Consider the following 20,759-nt stretch of genomic DNA (forward strand, 5'->3'; position numbering starts at 1 on the left):
AATGTGACATTGTTTTTGTTCATTGTGCAGAAGAGGCCCCTGCTATCAAGGATGACTATGCATGTGAAGTCTGAGAATAAATTAGAGTATAATATGAGATAATGCTTCGGTGTCCTACAGAGTCTGAAAAATCATAATGAGCATATATGCTCTCTTTAACAGGTTTTTGAAAGTCGTTTTCAGCTGGTCCAAGAAGCTGACTCTTCAGCAAGTAGTTCATGTATCATTACAGGACAAAATCAATGTTTGATCAGATGTTTTCTGATTTCAAACGTTTTCTTCTGATGACGTACTTTGACGTCCGAGGCCGTCTGTTTTGTATAACCAGCGATATGACACAATCCAAAATAAGTGGAAAAGAGAATAGCCATATCATTTCCAGATGATCTTTTCCTTAGCTGGAAAATGTGAATGAATCTTAACATTGGACCACTTTTCAGGTGAAAACAGCAGATTTGTTTGTGTAATGTTCCGTTAATGCTGTGTCATCATTCAGAACATGAATTATGGTTTAATTTCCATAATCGTAAAGTAAAGTATTGCTGGTAATCAAGTGTCAAGTCAGGCAAATTCTTTCTGCTGTGCACACAATTTCTCTTAACCCCCTAAGGTCGATGTCCTCGAATTAACATAATACAACAATTCCCATTCAAATCTGTCAGTTTAAGCTAGAGATACTGTATCAGTTGTTCTGCATTGGATGCATCTCAATCCACCACCTCCGCCTATGTAACACTTCCGCATCTGCAGTTAAGGGTGAGAGGTGTTTGTCAGACCATGCGACATTCTCACAAAATCATCTATAGCTTCTGAACGGCTGGTGATGGTGTTCTCTGTTTTCCTCCACAAGTGCATTGGGACTCGTCTGAAGTCGGTACAGCCGATCTGACAACTTCTGTCTGTAGCGTCCAAACAGCTGGGCTACACACTAATATGACCCCTCTGTGTAAAGGTGAGACTCTCACCAACACGTACTTGTCGGTTGTTTTGCTCTAGGGAAGTATACAGTATGTGGAGACTGTTTAGGGGACAAAAACAAGATGTTAAATACATGTAAAAAAAAAAAAAAAAAAAAATATATATATATATATATATATATATATATATATAACATTTCCTGATCTTATATCTTTCAGATTTAGGATAGACACTTCAGAACAAACTTCCTTTCGATTTTTGGGAGGGAACTATCTTTTGTTCCATGTAGTGAATCGTTTGAATGGGCAAATTGCAGTAAGGCCAATTATCAAATCGTTTTTGAAAATATATATTTTTTATACTTCAAGGGGTCTTAAAATTATATATCAAATATCAAAATTATCGTAAGGATGACCTTCTTAAAACAATTAAAAGTACAATTAAAAAAATACCCATCATTATGGATGTCTCTATTGTGATTGGTTGATACTCTGTCAAACACTGTCAAACACTCATGCGCAAAAGCTCATCATAGCACTTGAGTGAGTATATACACTACAGCATTCCAGGTATCAGAGCTATCTGCTTTATCAGGTTTCCTTCCTGCTCTCTGGTGGGAACCTAAGCAATTTTCTTGGCAGATAGCGCAGTGGAAACCGGTCTTGTTACATTGCTATGAAAACAAGCAGTGACATGGCTCCTCCCACAACCCACAGTAAACCACAATCGAGTCTTAGACACACTTGTTTGCTGCCTCGCCTCCTCAGTAGTTGTCTACACACTTCATGGACAAGGGTGACCCCGCAGAGAAATTATTCTGAGTTTGTGTGAGATTTGAGGCGGTGTTGTGACACACAGGAGGAGCTCTGCCCCCCCATGGATCGTGTTGAAGGGGGCCTGGAGAAGTTCAGGATCTTCAGGAAGGATGACTTTGAGGCTGACTGGATTAAGGTGACAGAACGCAGCTTTGGCCAGGTCTACAGAGTGAAAGTCAAGCTTTGGAGGGAAAAGTGTGCCCTGAAAAGCTTCAATACCACCCTTACTGGCACCAGTCTCTACAGGTATGTTTAATGTGGCTTTATTACAGGCCGAGAAGAGATACTCTAGATCAGAGCAAACATTTCACAGAATAAATCACATCATTTTTAATGGAATAACAATCACTAAAAGGGAGCACATTTGGGAGTTTGGATAATTAGCAGTTTGCAGTAGTGGTCTAATTACTGGGAAAATAAGTGTGTTAGATTAGAAAGGTTGAAAGTGACAACAAAAATCTTTGGGCTGAGGCTGCTCAGGTGTGTAAAAAAACCTGTCAACTCCTCCTTACACTTATCTGTTCTTTATTTGTAGGAGAATGATAGAGGAAGCATCCAAGATGGAGAAAGTGACATTCAAGTACATTGTGTCCATCTACGGGGTGTGTAATGACCCTCCCTCCATGGTGATGGAGTACATGAGTAATGGCTCCCTGGATCGTCTCCTCACCAGCCACGTGTTGATGTGGCCCAAGAAGTTCCAGATGATTCACGAGGTCACCATGGGCATGAACTTCCTTCACAGCATGAACCCTCCACTTCTCCACCTGAACCTGAAGCCTTCAAACATCCTTCTAGACGATCACCTCCACATCAAGGTGAGAATAGCTCCACAGAGAGACTGGTATGCCGTTTAAGCAGCTATTCCTATTTTAAAAAAGTGTAATGAGCGAGACGAGGGTCCTTAATGATATCTTGACTATTTTGTTAATTAGGCATGCAAACATTAAAAAATGTAGGGTTATATCTGAATAAGAGTTCAGTGGTACGTACACAGTAATGATTATCTGTCTGAAGAAAATTTCCCTCCAAAGATTTCAGATTTTGGCTTAATTAAGTGGGAGGAGGCTGGGAACAAGAAGGAATTCATTGAAAACTTGACTGCGAGAGGAAACATTTTCTACATACCTCCAGAGACATTCACCCTGTGCCCTGAGCATCCGGGAACCAAGTTCGATGTTTACAGGTGAGGTAGTTGCCAAGGGCAAATTCCTACAAACTCACACAGAGGCCCACTATAGAACAGTGTTAATAGGCTAGTTTTCTCTCTCTCTGTAATAGAAACATTATGAGTTACTAACTAGATATTTAAATAATTTGTTCAGTATTTGATCCTAAAGTCATCGATTTTTTCAATATAGTTTCTAATGAGGTATAATCTTTGATAATGTAATTTAGATTTAATGTACTCTGAACAAAAATATAAACGCAACAGGTTTAGTGTTGGTCCCTTGTTTCATGAGCAGAAATAAATGAGCCCAGAAATGTTCCATATGCACAAAAATGTTCCATTTGCTCAAATGTTGTTCACACATTTGTTTACATCCCTGTTAGTGAGCATTTCCCTTTTGCCAAGACAATCCATCCACCCAACAAGTGTGGCATATAAAGAAGCAGAGGTGCAGAGGTCCTGAGGTGCTGACCTGTTGCACCCTCTACAACCACTGTGATTATTATTATCTGACCCTGCCGGTCATCTATGAACATTTGAACATCTTGGCCATGTTCTGTTATAATCTCCACCCAGCACAGCCAGAAAAGGACTGGCCACCCCTCAGAACCTGGTTCTTCTCTAGGTTTCTTCCTAGGTTCTGGCCTTTATAGGGAGTTTTTCTTAGCCACTGTGCTTCTACATCTGCATTGCTTGCTGTTTGGGGTTTTAGGCTGGGTTTCTGTACAGCACTTTGTGACATCGGCTGAAGTAAAACAGGTTTTATAAATACATTTGATTGAAATTTGATTGATGTGAAATCCATAGATTAGGGCCTAATAAATGTATTTCAATTGTCGGATTTCCTTATATGAACTGTAACTCAGGAAAAATCGTTGAAATTGTTGATGTTGCGTTGATATTTTTCTTCAGTGTTATTAGATAACCACATTGAAGTTATCCTGTCCGGTCAGAGAGGTCTTACGTGTTCCTTGTTTTAATTTAGCTTCTCTATTGTGATGTGGGAAATCCTGACCCAGAAGAGACCGTATCAAGCTGGGAAACGTGAGTAGTGGTAATGCATTCTGATTCAAGTATCAGATTTTCAAAAAATCAAATCACATACACAGTAGTCTTTGACAAAGTTCAGGTAGTTAAACTATACAAGCTTATAATCACATTGAGAGGTCATTTTTGAAAATCATCTCTCATCTGACAAAACATATAACTGCCTGTGTCACAGGAAGCAGTACAACGACAGTCCTGATGAAGGTGTCATCAGGTAGAAGGCCAGGCTTGGAAAATATCCCTGATGACAAGCCACAAGAATGTGAGCAGATGATCACAATAATGCAACAGTGCTGGGATCAGGATCCCAGAGAGAGGCCAGACTTCTCAGGTAACACTTCACCTGATTCCAGATCTGTTTGTGCTGTAAAATACTGTAGAGTAGAATAGATGCGTTATTGTCCATTTGGTTAAAAAGAAAATTAGTATTCTGCTTTTTTCCCTACCTCAGACACACCCACATGTTGAGAAGCACATGGTCAGCCATTGTGCAGTGCAAGATGGAGAGATATTTTTGGGGCTACGTGGCTTACTCAATGGCATAATGGTAATGATCTGACACCAGCAGCCCTCCAGTAGCCAATTCAGCTCACACTTTTCCATTGCCCGTCCTGGAAACTTTGGTTACTGGTCCACCTCTGTCTACTTACCGCCAACCAACTCCTATGGTCATTGTCATCAATGCCAGACATACGAAAAGATCTTAGATCAGTCTGGATAACATTGTGTGTGTCTCTCCATACCCAACCGCAAAGAACAACAACAAAACAAACTATCTTCGAGGCAACAAAAGGGGGAGAATAGCTACCCCTTGTTATGATCAGAAACAGTATAGAAACAGAATGGCCACCACTTTTTAATCAGAAAAAGGGAAGAAAGAAATTATGAAGGGCCTCCTTTGTTGTCTCCAAGTGTCATAGGCTTCCCTTTTCAAAGAAAAATACACCCTTTATTAAGCCTATAACTATACACATTACCCATGTGATTGCTCCAGCACATTGTTTCTTCAAAACAAGGCAAGCCCATATGTTGGAGATTGACACAATATGGCTGAACATGTTGTGTGGACTTTGTTCAGTAAACGATCTTACACTGGCTGAGGCCCAGTGGCGATTTTAGCATTTAAATGTTGTTGGGGCAAAAAATATAACATTTAAAATTATGCATGCCTGCTGAGCCACTACACAATACAACACTAAACAATACATTAATTGCACTACAACCGTAACAAACGGTGCCCACAAACTATTAGGGCCTACATAGTCCCAACAGCAGTCCCAACACCTTACCACTGCTACACCTGGCTATCAGCGGAGCCTTGTCTGGCAGCGAAACAGTTCATTCAGCCTCATTTACTGGCTTTTAAAAAAACATAACTGATACGGCTGACTTGCTTAAATAAATGTGGTTTCTACTGATAATTGAGATGTACAATCTATGGCATAAGGGAATGACGAGCAAATAAGAGGCAATCCGAAATTTCGATTAAGACATGAATGAACGAGCCAGGACGGACGTAGTCAATATAACTATTTGTTCAGCACTTTTGAAATGTACAGCAACAGAATTCAGAACATGTTCCGTTCTTACAGAAATCTCCCTGCACACCAAGTCAGAACTGTAGGATAAATAACGGGGGCATATAAGCAGACAATGAAAGCTCTTACAATATTCAATGATTACGTTTCTCTAAAACAGGCTATAGGCTACATGTGCACGTGCACCACCAAGTCAGAACAGTAGGCAAAATTAAGATTATTAGCGTGAGGTTCATGGGCTACTAACAGCTTACTACAAAACATACACTTAGTATTACTTTCTTAGCTACAGTATACATATCTCCCTGGCATATTACATAATTTATGCAGGAGCATACAAAACATTTTTGGACTCACCTTGTGCTGTGCTCACTTCCTTCCAAACCACTCATCGTTGAATTTGCAATTTTCAACTTGTTGTGTAATGTTTGTGTCAAATGGCCGATGAGCACCAATACATTTGATCTATCATTTCTCTTCATTATTTGACAAGAATTTAAAAGGATTTGCCAGTAGATATTTAACTTGATTCATGATGAAGACTGCTAGCTAAGATTTTGAAAGTATGATGTTAACATGATCAGTCCAATCAAAGCTACTGTATATAAAACGTGATTTGATGTAATTGTATCTGTGGCCAATGACCTTGAGCCTTCTTGGATGGACACTTCTAATGCAACTCTATGTCACCACCCAAAGGGCTAGAATTTTCGAGGTCTCCCCTTAGACTTTGCGGTAACATAGTATCCCCATGAGTGACAGAACACTGAGCCAATCACGGTGCAACGTTCCGTATTTTCTGCTGGCTTGCCCCACCACCACAGAAAGCACTGAGCTAGGCTGAAACACCTGCACGTTGGAGCTGCTTAACAAAAAAGAGACCATATTTGAATGCGGCTTTATTAACTTAATGATTTTTTTAACGTTGTTTGCAAACTGATGTGTGACATGTATTAATGCCAAAATAAGATGCAAAACAGGCAAACCCAAAATGTGGAGCTCTAACCCAGCTGCCCTGAATGACAGGTCACCAATGCTGAGGCCAGATCCTCAGACGGGTTGCAAAGGGAGGGTATATTACTGGTAACTTTGTCAATTTCCAGTAAACTACCAGAATGTTGGTAACTTTCAAGGATGTTATGGAATTTTCATCACATGACATCAAGTGGCCTTTTTGGGTACTTTAGATTATCACAAGGGTCTTTAATTAACTTTGGCCCACTGTGTGGCCTTATCTGTCCCACTATTGTTTGTGGAGTTATGCTCTGATGAAGGTCGACTGACTGAAGGCTTAAAATAAATGTGCATCTGACTGGAAGTTTCTCCAGTTTTGTATTTTGCCTCCAGCACCTTCACTATTTGGTTTTCACATGTAAAATATATAAAATTATAAAATAAGACAATTTTAAAATAAAAAATGGAGCGACAAATCTGTAATGGACACAGATATAAAAAAATGAATACTTTATATGAATGCATTTTTAAAAAAGGTCTTAAGGTACAATGTTTTTTATTTTTATTTAACTAGGCAAGTCAGTTAAGAACAAATCCTTATTTACGCTGACCCCGGCCAAATCCTAACACGGACAATTGTGCAAGGCCCTATGGGACTCCCAATCACAGCCGGTTGTGATACAGCTTGGAATTGAACCAGGGTTTGCAATGATGACTTTAGCATTGAGATGCAGTGCCTTAGACCGATGCTCCACTCGGGAGCACTTAAGTTACCATAGATTGCCATAGATGTCCTGTTAATTACCAAAATTACAGAAAATTATGGTAACTTTGGTAAATTACCGGTAGACATCACTCAGATCTGAAATGCACAGCACTCAGTAACTCTGCATCTGTTTCTGCATGAAGATCATAATTATCCTGTCCAGGGCTTGTACTCTGACAGCTTTCTGATTGTAGACTTTGAGGAGTCTCAGAGAGACTCGGAGAGCACATGCTCTGTTCAATGTAATGCTCACTGATGTGAGATGCCTTATTGTAATATTCTAAAATAAACTCAGATAAGATTGGATCATTTACAAAAGCTGCAGGCAAGCAATTAAGGCAAAGGATTAAAGTGCCATGTTAACGAATACTAATAAACACCATGTGTATGCATACACTGCCGCATCGAAATGAGCAACATTACTAAGCAGTTTTCCATATTACAGCATTATTACGCATAAGAATAGGTTATTTGCATTCTACTTCACATGTCATAAAATGGACACCGTAAATCTGTATGACCAAAAGTGTGCAATCGTTTCAGGGTAATTGTTCTTCAGTGCCCTTTAGTATTGTGTTGACTACAGCAGCTACTGTATAATATGAAAAGTTTTAATAAAACTACAGTGCCTCATGGATTTTACAAACAGAATTGTAAAAAAATAGCATACATTATTCACACGTTTACACATCTTGTTAACATTTTGAGTATGACGGATGCATGCACTGCATCAATCAAATCCTTCTGAATTTGAGAATATGTTTTTAATGACCAAACCTCTTTGTCTGTTTGTTTATTTCCAGACACTGTTCGAAAGACAGAAGCTCTGAGCGACATCCTGGGAATAGGTGGATGTAGCAACGGGGATAAGACACACAAACCTGATTATACCATGCTGTCGCCCATCTTCAGAAGAGTGAGTGCTCAGTGCTGCATCCTCCATCAATGTTGAGATAACAGATACAAAGCTCTCAAACAAAGTCTGTCTGTCTGTCTCTCCCTCCCATGTGAATGTATGTTAAAGACCTTGACTATGCCAACTGTATGGTTGTATAATGTATGCGTCTTATAAACAGTTGTCATTAGCCCCATTAATAACAACATTAACTTGTTGATGTGCTGCTATTATGATGACTACCATTAACCCTTTTTCATTATATCTCCATTAAGAAATCCACGTGCTCACTCGCCAACCCTCCAGGTGAGTGCATGGGGAAAACTCATGTTCCGTGTGTCTCAGTGCTTCTAGGGCTGACATTTAAAATGCAATTCTACCAAGTGTTTTCCACGTATTGAAAACTGGAGAAGGTGTAGCTTTGGACCATGTGAAAAAAAATGCTTATTTAGCTCTGGCTCTTAGACTGAACAAAATGCATTGGAGGAAAGCCATGTCTCTTTAGACAAAGCCAACTTGCATGCAAATGCATATGCACTCTTCAATTAACCATGGCTACTGCCACAATCAAATGAGGCAGCAGACATATTGTTATACTGTATCAGATTGATTTGCATTGGCAATAAGCCTCTGTGTCTTATCTGGTTTGTGTTGCTTTTTTACATTCACAGACACGAGTAACACCAGGGATGACATTCTCAATATTCTATCAAGGAAAGACTTTGAAAACTTCAGACAGTCCCTTAGGAAGGAGCATGTGTCTATGCTCTTCAAAGACAACAACACTCTTCTCCACTACACAGTGGTTAGTGGTGACACGGAGAGTGTGAGGCATGTCTTGAGTCTTGGTGCGGAGGTAAACTCACAGAGCGTCCGAGGATACACCCCTCTCATTGTGGCTGTGCTCCACAAGTTCCACGAGATATGCTCCTTGCTGACGGAGCACGGGGCAGATGTTAAACTTGGAGATGGGGACCAGTGGACTCCTCTGCACTTTGCCGCTCAAAGCGACGACAGCAGAGTTGTCCGTCTGCTACTGGACAGTGGCGCCCAGCCTAGCGTTATGGAGAAAGCCGGGTGGACGCCGCTTCACCTGGCCACTCAGAACGGCCACGAGAACGTTGTGCGTCTCCTCCTGACGCGGATGGGAAGCGCCGAAGAGCATGAGGAGGTCCACGGGAGGACGGCGCTCCACGTGGCGAGTGTGTACGGCCACCTCGCCATCGCCAAGCTCCTGCTCAGTAAGGGAGTTGACCCCAACGGGATGGACCACTCCCTGACCACTGCTCTACACCTGGCAGCCAAGGAGGGCCACAACAGGGTAGCCAGGCAGCTGGTGACCGCTGGCGCCGATGTCAACTCCCTGGACAGCCGGCACTACACCCCATTACACTTCGCCGCCCTCAAGGGACACACGGGCATCTGCAGGCTACTGTTGGGCAACGGGGCAAATCCCGACCCCAGGACCCTCCAGGGTTGGACGCCCATGCACTTGGCGGCGCTGAAGGGCCACGCGACCACCGTGCTGGAACTAGAAGCCCACCAGTGCTCTATGGACCTGCCAGGAAAGGGTGGCTGGACACCCCTCCACTTGGCCTGCCACCACGGGCAAGAGGAAGTGGTGTCCAAGCTGCTGTCGGCCAAGGCCAATCCCGACATGGCAGAGGATAGCGGCTGGACTGCGCTCCACTTGGCGTGTAACGGCGGCCTTTTCTCCAGTGTGCTCCAGCTCATTTCGCATCGGGCCAACGTCAACGCTCTGAACAAGAGCCAGGCCACCCCATTACATCTGGCTGCCCAGAACGGCAGTGTTCCCATTATCAAAGCCCTGCTAATGAACGGGGCAGAGAGGAGTAGTAAGGACTCGACAGGCTGCACAGCCCTATCCCTGGCCAGGAAGTGTCAGAAAGAGGAGGTAGTGCAGCTACTGGAGAACAGTTAGTGAGCCTTTCACACTACTGTGCCGAACCGAGCCGCACCAAACCAAGCTGTACTGAGCTGGTCTGGTTACATATCCACCGTTGTTGCTGGAATTGTGCTAAAAATAGTAATGTGAGAAGAAACTATCCGAGCCAGTACAATTTGTTTCGGGTTGGCAAGATAGTGTAAATAGGGTACTAGAAAGCCAACAACGGCATGTTGAAAGATAACTCTGGACAGGGTAACACTGATGTCAGGCTTAGTGACTAAGAAGTACAGTACATCACTGTTGGGAAAAGTGTATTGATGCTCTATTGATTTATGTCTCCACGGTATCGACGCTGTAATTAGGAATGTTATTCTGAAAGCTCAATATTATATGACATTGTTATGTTAATTTAAATTGTAAGGATGACCTTGCTGTCTGTTGTCGACATCTATAAATATGTAATTATGACCATGAGTGGATTATAAAATAATTTTTTCATTAGCTGGCAAATAGTGAAGGTTTTTCATTCTATTCACTGTGGTGACCAACCAAGAGCACTGTATCTTGTGCAAGACTAAGCTGCCAGGTTGACACATTATATTGAATAGAACTGAAATGCATTGAGAAATATATTTGCATATACTTATGTTCCCATTTCCATGGTGACCAAATGTTTAAAAAAATGATTTAAATACTCCAGCATAGTAGCCATGACCATACCGTAACATATCCCATGAGTCATACCATATCAGATCTGTTGTGGCTACTTAACTTAATGCTTCACTGACAGGTGGGAGTGACTCGAAACCTGTGTGCAATGGAATCGAAAACCCTCCCACAATGTTTATCTCACCAGAGAGGAATGATATCAATGTGAAACATTGCAATCATTCTCACTGCCACCCTCCCCGCGAGAAGATAACTCGTTTGACAGCATTTCTCTCTCCCCAAGCAATATGATGATCTCTTTCTGACACCAGTGCATTTCTCCCTGATCTGCAGGATTTGATAAACCCTCCTCATTCATAAAAGACTGTGTGCCACTGCCATCCACAATAGTTTACAAGGGACTTCCTGAAAAATGTAACTCATCTTCACCGTCTAATCAAAGTTAGTCTGAATCAATGGCTCCGGCACAACCTTTTACACCCACAGTGACACATTTGACGGTTTCCATCGGGCTATAATTCAGTTTGCAAATCCCTAACAGAATTTCTGAGGAAGGTCAGGAGACGACGTGCAACAGCAGCTAATGCCAGTTTTGATTGGGCAAGCCGTTAAGGGCATTGCATCACAGCAAGGGATGCTAGTCAACAACAGGAGTTTAGATAGAAGAAGGAACGCTTGCTGTCGTCCTTTTTCCAATGGGACATTCCTTGTAGGCCTACTACTTTCAGACAAAATGTTGCATTATTAATGAATGCAATATGTTTTACACAGTCTATGGATATTAATAGTACACCAAACTACAATTACAATGGCCGGTGGTGTATTTAATTCCCCAGCAGGCTAGAGGGATATCTTTGAGTTGAGACAGCCTCTCACGGGGTTAAATGATCCACAGAGGCCTGTGGTGCTTAGCAACTGCAAACATGACTAATTCAGCCACTGAACCAGCTCCTGACCCAGGTGTGCCGCCTCAACAGCCCCCTCCCCAAGAAAGTCTCCTCTCTCCGGGCACCTCTGGTCTTGCCCAGGTAATTGACGACGAGTGATCTTTCAAGTCTCCAGGGTGATGATGTGGAAAACATTTTACCCTGTCATCTTAGCCACCACTTGGCCTCTCAGTATACCTGTATTTAAAAAAATACCCCCAAGTTGAATCCCTTTTGCTGCCCAAAGTTACTATTTGGGCAATTATCATTACGTCGTTCTTCTAGCAGACCTGTCAGTATAGACACAGGTTAAAGTCACAACTATTTTATAGGCTGATGAGACATCCACTTGCTCAGCCAAAGATATAATAGCCAGAGTAGTCTAAGTATAAGCAGCATATATACTGCAGAACTGCATTAACCCAAAGCTAGTTTTCCATGCCCTTGTTTTCATCAATTTACAGTATATTATTGCCCTTAGTCTTCTTGTCATCATGCATGCCCCTTTTATGATGATTCATATTTCAGTTTACTGCTAGCTCCTCAACAAAGTGCACAGCCCCCGACTTTCTCTCTCTTTCTCTTCCCCTCTCTCTCTTGCTTGTCTATAACTTTGTGATGGTTTTACCCATCCTTTTATACCCCTTATCAATCTAAAGTCATGATATTTACTATTTCCTGACATATTCTGAGTAGGTTGGCTTGTTGTGTGCGATGAGAGACATGTATATGTACAGTATGAGCTATAGCTGCAGTGGCTACCATGCACTGAGGGCCATTTCCCATTATACAATATGTTAGTGGAATAGCAACAATCAGACAGATTCATGGGTGATAACGGAGAGAGCTCCCCAGAATTGGACTCTTTGACGAATCCCTACCTGAACTTTCTGCAAAACTGAAAATTCGGACCTTAATAAAAGATTCATTTTGCTTTCCACTTGAGGGTGGATGGAGGGGGCACGATGGTTCACTGGCTCTCTCAGTACAGGCTCAACAACCACAAACATTCACATAGAATTTAAGGTATCAAATAGCATTTTAGTGAGCAACTATGCTAGTTGAATTTTCAACACTGGGAAACAAAATTATTTTCTCATACTATATTAAGCTTCTTTAAAAAAAAACTTTAATACCTCACATAAATGGCTTTACAGCCCAATACAAATAAATGCCTTCAAAAATGGTAGACAGTCGGGCAGGAGGCAAGATCTGGTGGGACCATTCCAACCAATGAGAGGTCAGATATGTGTGTGTGTGAACAACAGTCACAACTGTTTCCACTAGTTACCAAGTTGTCTATATCATAAAAATTCATGGTTTTAATTTAAGGTCAGGGGTTAGAAGTGTGGTTATGGTTAGGATTATGTTTAAAATCACATTTTCAGAAGATACATTTTAGAAATAGTCTGGGTTTATAACATTGTGGGTGTGCTAACTAGTGGTTTTTCTCAAAGTTGCCGGGATGTCACGTGTCCTACTGAAATCAGCACACTCTTACAACTTAATCATCATGAGACTTCTATCAAATAAGTCACACATAGCAAAGAAATCCATTCGATGTATTGTTAACCAAATTTGACACTCTAATTGACCTCTATACAAAAACTCCTCGATTTGTGAGCAGGAAAAAAAAACTGAAATAACAGCACCTGCTGGAGAAAACAGATTTTGGGCCCAGTTAGCCCTCTCACTTCGCCTCTTCCTTTCTGGTGTGTGAGGATGATTGGAGTCATCCTCATTGACCAGGATGTGTTGCACCTGTTGTCCTCTTTAGTCAGAAGGTGCTTCACCTGTGCTAGCACCGCTGATATTTAAGGACTGCTGGCCCAGTGCTTCAGTTGGAAAAATAGATATTTTAAGACTCAACTGGAGTTGCTAGCCCCCCCACTTGGTCTCTTATTGTCTTATTGGGGAACGGAACAAGTGAGACATGCACTCATACACACACACATAAACACATGCTTAATGTGTATGCACATCCTGTACACACACGTGTGCACACACGTGTGCACACACACACACAGGCGTAACGCATGCACACGCGCACACAGGGATGCACGCAAGTCAAGGCAACACGTGACTCTTTATGTTTTCCCACTGACATTGGTCAACATTTTATCCAGCCAATGGTCTATAATGACATGTTTAGAGCATAAAGGATGTGTTTCGTCAAATTGTTGTTATTGTAATAGGAATGCATCGTGATTTACCCCCCAAACCTTTGTGTGTCACACATATTGTGGCTGGCTCTTAAGGCTCAAAGACATTTCAACAATGCATTTCTACAGTTGTACAGTGAGTTACATCGGCTATAGTGAAGTGAAACTCCTTTCTCTGTCTCTGTCGTCTCTTCTGAAGGATTGAATCAAACAACACATAGATATGTATCTGTTTCATTTCCTCTGTCTCTCCTCCATGTCCTTCAGGATTCAGCGGAGATAGCACCACGGTGGCAGGCGAATGGGATTGTTCTCCTCACGGACTGCCAATTCCCTTTAAATATCACATCCACAACCTTTCCACAAATCCTCTGCGCACAGTCCTGTCACAATTCACACACATTGAGTGGGCCCCTGCACGATGGCAATCAGACATGCCTTGCAGTCTGGATCTGGAAGGCTTGTGGATTTCACTGGACTGTCTAGAACTGGGAGCTCTTTGATGTCACATGACAGTACTGTATGGGAAGATGGCATGACAACTTAAGACATGTTTACAGTTGAGGCAATGCATCCTAGACTTCTGTTAACTGTCAAATGAAATGTCTGTAACCAACTCAAATATGAATGTGTTTCCATTCTTACTCGCAAATGGGAGAAGCTTTGAGAATGGAGAAGAGGAAGCTGAGGATTAGAGGCTCCACAAATCAATAGCAAATCAATTAGGATGTGAAAAAGTTAGGCTGGGCTGCTGGGCTCCTTTTAACAATCAGTTGTCAACTATAAACCTAATTTTCAGCAGTAGGTAATATCATTACAGTTGTGAGGTTTGCAGCAGCAAAGGTTTGGACTAGTGCATTTCAACCAGAAAACCTAAAAAGAATAGAAAAATCTGGTAACACTTTATTTGAAGGGCTCCTGATTACAGTGTAATTACACGTGTAATTAGTATTGTACTTCATTGTAATAACTCATAGTGACATTGTAAAAAAATCATGTCTAACTGGTAGTAATTGCAGTCTGTCATTACAGAGGTGTAACAACAAATGCGTGTTACAAATAATTGAATTTCTTCTCAGCCACATACAATTCAGTAATAACAGTCACAAGGGTGTAGTCTCTTGTGGACAGATGCGCTGGGTGTCCGAGGTTACAGATGTTGGCGGCTCAATAGGCTTACCTGTGAATGCTCCCTCTTCAAAATCTCCACTCAGTGTTGTTGCTAGCACTTGCCCCCCAAAAAGCGTACCATCTGGGTTAACTTGGTTGAGTTTTAAAAAAACAGATCAGATATACAATGAGAGTAAAATACATTAGAAACACCTTCCTAATATTGAGTTTCACCCACTTTTGCCCTCGGAACAGCCAGAATTCGTCGGGGCTTGGACTAAAAGGCGTCGAAAGCGTTCCACAGGGATGCTGTCCCATGTTGACTCCAATGCTTCCCGCGGTTGTGTCAAGTTGGCTGGATGTCCTTTGGGTTGTGGACCTTTCTTGATTTGGGAAACTGTTGAGTGTGGAAAATCCAGCAGAATTGCAGTTCTTGACACAAACCGGTGCGGTTGGCACCTACTGACATACCCGGTTCAAAGGCACTTAAATCTTTTGTCTTTCCAACCTCAGGAGGCTGAAGAAATTTGGCTTGTCACCAAAAATACTCTTTTACAGATGCACAATCGAGAGCATCCTGTTGGGCTGTATCACCGCCTGGTACGGCAACTGCTCCGCCCACAACCGTAAGGCTCTCCAGCGGGTAGTGAGGTCTGCACAACGCATCACCGGGGTCACTACCTGCCCTCAGGACACCTACACCACTCAATGTCACAGGAAGGCCAAAGATCATCAAGGACAACAACCACCCGAGCCACTGCCTGTTCACCCCGTTACCATCCAGAAGGCGAGGTCAGTACAGGTGCATCAAAGCGGGGACAGAGAGACTGAAAAATAGCTTCTATCTCAAGGCCATCAGACTGTTAAACAGCCATCACTAACATTGAGTGACTGCCGCCAACATACTGACTCATCTCTAGCCACTTTAATAATGAAATATTGATGTAATAAATGTATCACTAGCCACTTTAAACAATGCCACTTTTAACAATGCCACTTTTGTTACGGTTTTCTTCCGTCGAAGGAGAGTCGGACCAAAATGCAGCGTGGTTGATAATATACATCTTTAATAAAGAAGAAAAAACTAACAATACAAAACAACAAACGGAACGTGAAAACCTATACAGCCTATCTGGTGAATACAAAACACTGAGACAGGAACAATCACCCACAAAACACTCAAAGAATATGGCTGCCTAAATATGGTTCCCAATCAGAGACAACGAGAATCACCTGCCTCTGATTGAGAACCGCCTCAGGCAACCATAGACTTTGCTAGAACACCCCACTAAGCCACAATCCCAAAACCTACGAAAAACCCCCATACATAAACACAACACAAAATAAACCCATGTCACACCCTGGCCTGACCAAATAGATAAAGAAAACACAAAATACTAAGACCAGGGCGTGACAGAACCCCCCCCCCCAAGGTGCGGACTCCCGGCCGCACACCAAAACCCATAGGGGAGGGTCCGGGTGGGCGTCTGTCCACGGTGGCGGCTCCGGCTCGGGACGTGGACCCCACTCCATCCAAGTCTTAGTCCCCCTGTAACGCGTCCTTTGATTGGCGACCCTCGCCGCCGACCTAGGCCTAATAACCCTCACCAAGGACCCCACTGGACTGAGGGGCAGCTCGGGACTGAGGGGAAGCTTGGGACTGAGGGGAAGCTCGGGACTGAGGGGAAGCTCGGGACTGAGGGGAAGCTCAGCACTGAGGGGAAGCTCAGCACTGAGAGGATGCATAGTACCGAGAGGAAGCCCAGTACTGAGAGGAAGCCCAGTACTGAGAGGAAGCTCAGGCAGGTAGTAGGCTCTGGCAGATCCTGGCTAGCTGGTGGTTCTGGCAGCTCCATGCAGACTGGCAGCTCTGGCTGCTCCATGCAGACTGGCAGCTCCGGCTGCTCCATGCAGACTGGCAGCTCCGGCTGCTCCATGCAGACTGGCATCTCCGGCTGCTCCATGCAGACTGACATCTCCGGCTGCTCCATGCAGACTGACAGCTCTGGCTGCTCCATGCAGACTGGCATCTCCGGCTGCTCCATGCAGACTGGCATCTCCGGCTGCTCCATGCAGACTGACCGCTCTGGCTGCTCCATGCAGACTGACCGCTCTGGCTGCTCCATGCAGACTGGCAGCTCTGGCTGCTCCATGCAGACTGACAGCTCTGGCTGCTCCATGCAGACGGGCAGCTCTGGCTGCTCCATGCAGACTGGCAGCTCTGGCTGCTCCATGCAGACTGGCAGCTCTGGCTGCTCCATGCAGACTGACAGCTCTGGCTGCTCCATGCAGACTAGCAGCTCTGGCTTCTCCATGCAGACTGGCAGCTCTGGCTTCTCCATGCAGATTAGCAGCTCTGGCTGCGTTGAACAGGCGGGAGACTCCGGCAGCGCTGGAGAGGAGGAAGGCTCTGATAGCGCTAAACAGGCGGGAGACTCCGACAGCGCTAAACAGGCGGGAGACTCCGACAGCGCTGGAGAGGAGGAAGGCTCTGGCAGCACTAAACAGGCAGGAGACTCCGACAGCGCTAAACAGGCGGGAGACTCCGACAGCACTGGAGAGGAGAAAGGCTCTGGCAGCGCTGAACAAGCGAGGCGCACTGAAGGCCTGGTGCGTGGTGCTGGCACTGGTGGTACTGGGCCGAGGACACGCACAGGAAGCCTGGTGCGGGGAGCTGCCACCGGAGGACTGGTGTGTGGAGGTGGCACTGGATAGACCGGACCGTGCAGGCGCACTGGAGCTCTTGAGCACCGAGCCTGCCCAACCTTATCTGGCTCGATGCCCACTCTAGCCCGGCCAATACGAAGAGCTGGTATGTACCGCACCGGGCTATGCACCCGCACTGGAGACACCGTGCGCTCCATAGCATAACACGGTGCCTGCCCGGTCTCTTTAGCCCCCCGGTAAGCACAGGAAGTTAGCGCAGGTCTCCTACCTGGCGTAGCCATACTCCCTGTGAGCCCCCCCCCAATACATTTTTGGGGCTGACTCTCGGGCTTCCATCCTTGTCGCCGTGCTGCCTCTTCATACCAGCGCCTCTCCGCTTTCGCCGCCTCCAGTTCTTCTTTCGGGCGGCGATATTCTCCAGGCTGTGTCCAGGGTCCTTTTCCGTCCAATATCTCCTCCCAAATCCAGAAGTCCTGTGATCGCTGCTCCTCACGATAAACAGGGGAGTTGGCTCAGGTCTGAACCCTGACTCTGCCACACTCTCCCTGAGCCCCCCAAGAAATTTTTGGGGCTGACTCTCGGGCTTCCTTGCCAACCGTGTTCCCTCGTATCGCCGGCTCCTATCTCCGGCTGCCTCTGCTCTCCTAAGTGCCTCCACCTGTTCCCATGGGAGGCGATCTCTTCCAGCCAGTATGTCCTCCCAAGTGTAACAACCCTTGCCATCCAAAACGTCTTCCCATGTCCATTCCTCTTTTTGCTGCTCCTGCTGTCGCTGCCTGTCACCACGCCGCTTGGTCCTGTGGTGGGTGATTCTGTTACGGTTTTCTTCCGTCGAAGGAGAGTCGGACCAAAATGCAGTGTGGTTGATAATATAAAGAAGAAAAAACGAACAATACAAAACAACAAACGGAACGTGAAAACCTATACAGCCTATCTGGTGAATACACTGAGACAGGAACAATCACCCACGAAACACTCAAAGAATATGGCTGCCTAAATATGGTTCCCAATCAGAGACAACGAGAATCACCTGCCTCTGATGGAGAACCGCCTCAGGCAACCATAGACTTTGCTAGAACACCCCACTAAGCCACAATCCCAAAACCTACGAAAAACCCCCATACATAAACACAACACAAAATAAACCCATGTCACACCCTGGCCTGACCAAATAAAGAAAGAAAACACAAAATACTAAGACCAGGGCGTGACAACTTTACCCTACATTACTCATCTCATATGTATACTGTACTCTATACCATCTACTGCATCTTGCCTATGCCGTTCGGCCATCACTCATTCATATATTTGTATGTACATATTCTTATTAATTCCTTTACACTTGTGTGTATAATGTAGTTGTTGTGAAATTGTTAGGTCAGATTACTTGTTAGATATTACTGCATGGTCGGAACTAAAAGCACAAGCATTTTGCTACACTCACATTTAACATCTGCTAACCATGTGTATGTGACAAATACAATTTGATTTGATTTGATTTGATACCAAATCCATGTCTAAAAATCCTTCTTTAACCTTCCCTTCATCTAAAATGATTGAAGTGGATTTAACAGTTTAACAGCTTTTCACCTGGATTCACCTGGTATCATGTTTTAGGGAAGCCCCAGATGCAGACAGCTAGAGTCACAGATGTTAATTGACCCAAACAGGGGGCAGGAAAAATACAGGTCAAAGGAAGGCAGAGGTCTGTAATCCAGGGCAGAGTCACGAAGGTACAGAACAGCAGACAGGCTCGGGGTTAGGACAGGCAGAGGTTCGAAAATGGGTCAGAGTCAGGCAGGTTCAGAACGGCAGGCAGGCTCGGAGTCAGGGCAGGCAGAATGTTCAGAGCTGGGGAAACTAGGAAACAGAACTTGAGAAAGCAGGGAGACTGAAAAACATGCTGGTAAGACCTGACAAGACGAACTGGCAACTGACAAACAGATAACACAGGTATAAATACACAGGGAATAATGAGGGGAGATGGGAGACATCTGGTGGGGGGTGGAGACAAGCACAAAGACAGGTGAAACAGATCAGGGTGTGACACCTGCTCAGTCTATGTCATGGAAAGATCTGGTGTTCCTAATGTTTTTCACACTCAGTGTAGGTCAACCTCACTGAATGGGGTTTACCATACGGGTTCCATCCAGATTATGATTTAAAAAATACTTATAATTCATGTGTACGTCACCCATTATGACAACCTGAAAATCCTTGCCATCCAAGTGAGAGGATGAACCTATAAATACATCACAGAGCACATGTAATATCCACACACGCACATGTCGTGAAGAAAGTGCTACATTCTGAACAGTCGTAATCTCCTTGCATCTGTAAAAACCAGAGCCTTACTTATGATTCAGTACTAGACAAATTGGTTTAATTATTTATTATTTTTAAACATACACACTCTGCACCGGTTATTGACTGGAGACACAATACGCTGAAAACAGGTCCCTAGCGGAATGACAACAACATTGATGCTTGTTAAATAAGAGATGGAGAGGGAGAGAGAGGGACAGAGACACTTAACATTGGTACATTCAGAAACTACTCTCACCTACAGTAACCATATACTTTAAACACGAACTGCCCCATGCTTTGAGTAAGAAATCATGAATGTACCTATGTGAAATGTCTGGGATCGCCAGGGGTCTCTCGGGGAACCGGGCAGCCTTGAAAAGGGGTTTGGGCCTTTTCACGGCACGTTTGTAAGGCTCTGATTGTCTAAAATGGTTCCAACAAGTCTTCTATTGTTGTCCTTCTTTGTAGTTGTCCTCTATCCGGTGACTTGTCATGTAGTCCTGTACAGAACTAAGAGTTGACTTTCCTTCCATTCACTCTTGAAGAGGCTTCTTTGAAGATAGGCTAGCCAGCCATATCGATGGTTTGAGCAGAGTAACAGGATGGTCCTACTTAAATTCGCTTTCGAAGATACTTTACTTAGGACAGCTAATCAGCCTATCAATGATTGTCCCGAAAGGTGAGTTCATCATCTCTACTCAAAGTTCAAACCACTTTAAACGTGCAGCTGCAAGTTTCACGTTTTTCTGGTCTGATGTGTTATTTCTTAACCCGTCACTTATACAGTTTGTTGGAAAGGGGCAGTCCCGGCAGGCTGGCACACTCCCTGATCTCACTCCCTGTGGTAACTACTCACTGTGCAAAGTTAGGTAAAACAAGGATCTCTTATAGCTTCTCAAATCACA

General features: G+C 44.0%; 1 protein-coding gene across 1 annotated transcript; it reads left to right on the forward strand.

The window, feature by feature from the left end:
* Positions 1–1,632: 1,632 nt before the first annotated feature.
* ankk1 (ankyrin repeat and kinase domain containing 1) lies at positions 1,633–10,487 on the forward strand. Its single transcript, XM_024442070.2, has 8 exons — positions 1,633–1,979; positions 2,269–2,551; positions 2,768–2,919; positions 3,890–3,948; positions 4,127–4,282; positions 8,013–8,125; positions 8,380–8,410; positions 8,776–10,487. Exons 1-8 carry the CDS (start codon positions 1,795–1,797, stop codon positions 10,044–10,046), a joined length of 2,250 nt encoding a protein of 749 aa, XP_024297838.1. The 5' UTR covers positions 1,633–1,794; the 3' UTR covers positions 10,047–10,487.
* The last annotated feature ends 10,272 nt before the right edge of the window (positions 10,488–20,759 follow it).

The sequence above is a fragment of the Oncorhynchus tshawytscha genome, linkage group LG13 (assembly GCF_018296145.1).
Source record: "Oncorhynchus tshawytscha isolate Ot180627B linkage group LG13, Otsh_v2.0, whole genome shotgun sequence".
Classification (NCBI taxonomy): Eukaryota; Metazoa; Chordata; class Actinopteri; order Salmoniformes; family Salmonidae; genus Oncorhynchus; species Oncorhynchus tshawytscha.

Excerpts from the sequence above, each read along its gene's own strand:
- ankk1 (XM_024442070.2), top strand. The coding sequence starts at position 1,795 with ATGGATCGTGTTGAAGGGGGCCTGGAGAAGTTCAGGATCTTCAGGAAG. Across the intron at positions 4,283-8,012 it reads AGAGAGGCCAGACTTCTCAG|ACACTGTTCGAAAGACAGAA; the intron begins GTAACACTTCAC and ends GTTTATTTCCAG. Across the intron at positions 8,411-8,775 it reads CTCACTCGCCAACCCTCCAG|ACACGAGTAACACCAGGGAT; the intron begins GTGAGTGCATGG and ends TTACATTCACAG.